We start from the raw sequence: 2,065 nt of genomic DNA on the forward strand, positions 1-2,065 counted from the left end.
AGCTACTTGGAAGGCTGAGATGGAAGGATTGCCTGGGCCCAGCAGGTCAAGGCTGCGGTGGCTGGGAGTGTGCCACTGCACTCCAGCCTGGGTGACAGAGTGAGACTCCAACTCACAACAAATAAAAATAAAAAAATAAAAAACTAGCAGGGCATGGTGGTGTATGCCTGTAGTCAGCTCAGAAAGCTGAGGCGGGAGGATCACCTGAGCCCAGGAGATCAAGCCTATGGTGAGCCGTGATTATGTCACTGCACTCCAGCCAGGGCAACGGAGTGAGATCCCCAACTCAAATTAAAAGAAAGTTATGATATAGTCATACTGGTGTCCTTACACGAGGAGACAGAGAGACATCAACAAACACAAAGGAAGACGACCACCTGATGATGGCGGCAGAGACTGGGTGATGCAGTTGCAAGCCAGGAATGCCAGGATCACTGGCAACCAGGAGAGAGGTGAAGGAAGATCCTCCCTAGAGGCCTCAGAGGAAATATGGCTGTGCTGACACCTGGACTTCAGAACTCCGGTCCCCAGAACCATGAGAGAATCCTCTTCTGTTGCTTTAAGCCCCCCAGGTTGTGGTACTTTGATACAACAGCCACAAGAAACTATGACACCAGGCGTGGTGGCTCACGCCTATAATTTCAGCACTTTGGGAGGCTGAAGTGAGAGGACTACTTGAACCCAGGGTTGGAGACCAGCCTGGGCAACTTGGCGAGACCTCATCTCTACAGCAAATAAAAAAGTTAGTCGGGCTTGGTGGCACACGCCTGTGGTTCCAGCTACTTGGAAGGCTGAGGCGGAAGGATTGCCAGAGTTCAGCAGGTCCACGCTGTGGTGGCCATAAGCGGTGCCACTGCACTCCAGTCTGGGCAGAGTGAGACTTTGACTCAAAAAAAAAAAAAAAAAAAAAAAGAAGCTACTACAAACACCCCCCTAGAGGCCTTGAAATATCCAGTGTTCTTTAAGCATTCTAAACCAGGAGACGACATTCCTCATAGCAAAGAAAGCACAGGAAGGGGCACTGATAGATTCAGGTGACTCAGGATACCTACCAATAAAACCATGGAGGCCCGAGCTCCAGGGGGCCGTGGTGGGAGCTGGAGGTAAGTAGAGGAGCCGGCGGATGCCTGGGAGAATTATTGAAATAGAGATGTTTAGAAACTGAGGCCGGGTACGGTGACTCACACCTGTAATCCCAGCACATTGGGAGGCTGCGGCAGGAGGATCGCCTGAGCCCAGGAGGTTGAGGTGGTGAGCCGTGATTGTGCCACTGTACCTCCAGCCTGGGTGACAGAGTGAGACCCCAAATAAAAAAAAAAAAAATTAAATTGGCAGGTCTTAGTCACAAATATTGGGGTGGGCATGTCCAGAATTGAAGTGTTCTAGGAGGCATTTTGAGGTTAAGAAATAGCCCCCCCCAAGCTCCCTCAACTTCCCACTCTGCAGCTGTGGGGACACAGGATAATAAATGCACTAGCCTGGCAAAACCGTTGCAACCTATTCTCACTCTCACATTTGTGGTTAGCTGAGGATATTCTCGGCTACATAATCCCATGATGCTCAGAGAAAATAGCCGGCGACCAACTTGGAAAGATAAACTGGGGACACAAGGCAGATGCAAACCACTCCTCCTCTCTCAGCACTGCATTGGCAGAACACGCTGAACTACAGTCTCCATGAAGCTTAAGGAGCAATGGCCAGAGATCAGCCTAGAAACATACACAGCCCAGACGACCCCTCACGTCGGAGCGCAGCTGGGAGCATTGTGAACTGCAATCCCCATGATGCCCAGAGAGCAAGGGCCTGGGGATTGGCTCGGAAAGGCAGCCCCGCGGCCTGATGGGAGATGTAGTCCCCTCGCCCTCGATGGTGTTCACCTGTGTTCTGGGCTCCTGACTCCCGTGCTGGGGGCCGCTGGGGGGCTTTCCTCCCCCAGCCTCAGAGAGAGGTGCTCGGCGGGGAGTGGGAGGCCGGGAAAGGGTCTGGCGTTGCGGGCCCCAGTCTAGAGGAGGCCGGACGTCGATGCGACTCAGAGGCGTGTGTGGTCGGGCGGTGGATGCTGTGT

The 2,065-nt window shown here is 53.0% G+C and overlaps 1 protein-coding gene across 1 annotated transcript in view; it reads right to left on the reverse strand.

The window, feature by feature from the left end:
- PLEKHA4 (pleckstrin homology domain containing A4) overlaps positions 1-2,065 on the reverse strand; it is a 37,725-nt gene that overhangs the window by 29,831 nt on the left and 5,829 nt on the right. Inside the window, 2 exon segments of the mRNA XM_021707764.1 lie at positions 1,053-1,127; positions 1,878-2,065. The exon segment at positions 1,878-2,065 is cut by the window's right edge and continues 20 nt beyond it. Coding sequence (XP_021563439.1) covers positions 1,053-1,127; positions 1,878-2,065 — 263 coding nt within the window.

Source organism: Carlito syrichta, unplaced genomic scaffold (assembly GCF_000164805.1).
Source record: "Carlito syrichta isolate Samal-C Ts95f unplaced genomic scaffold, Tarsius_syrichta-2.0.1 Scaffold124018, whole genome shotgun sequence".
Classification (NCBI taxonomy): domain Eukaryota; kingdom Metazoa; phylum Chordata; class Mammalia; order Primates; family Tarsiidae; genus Carlito; species Carlito syrichta.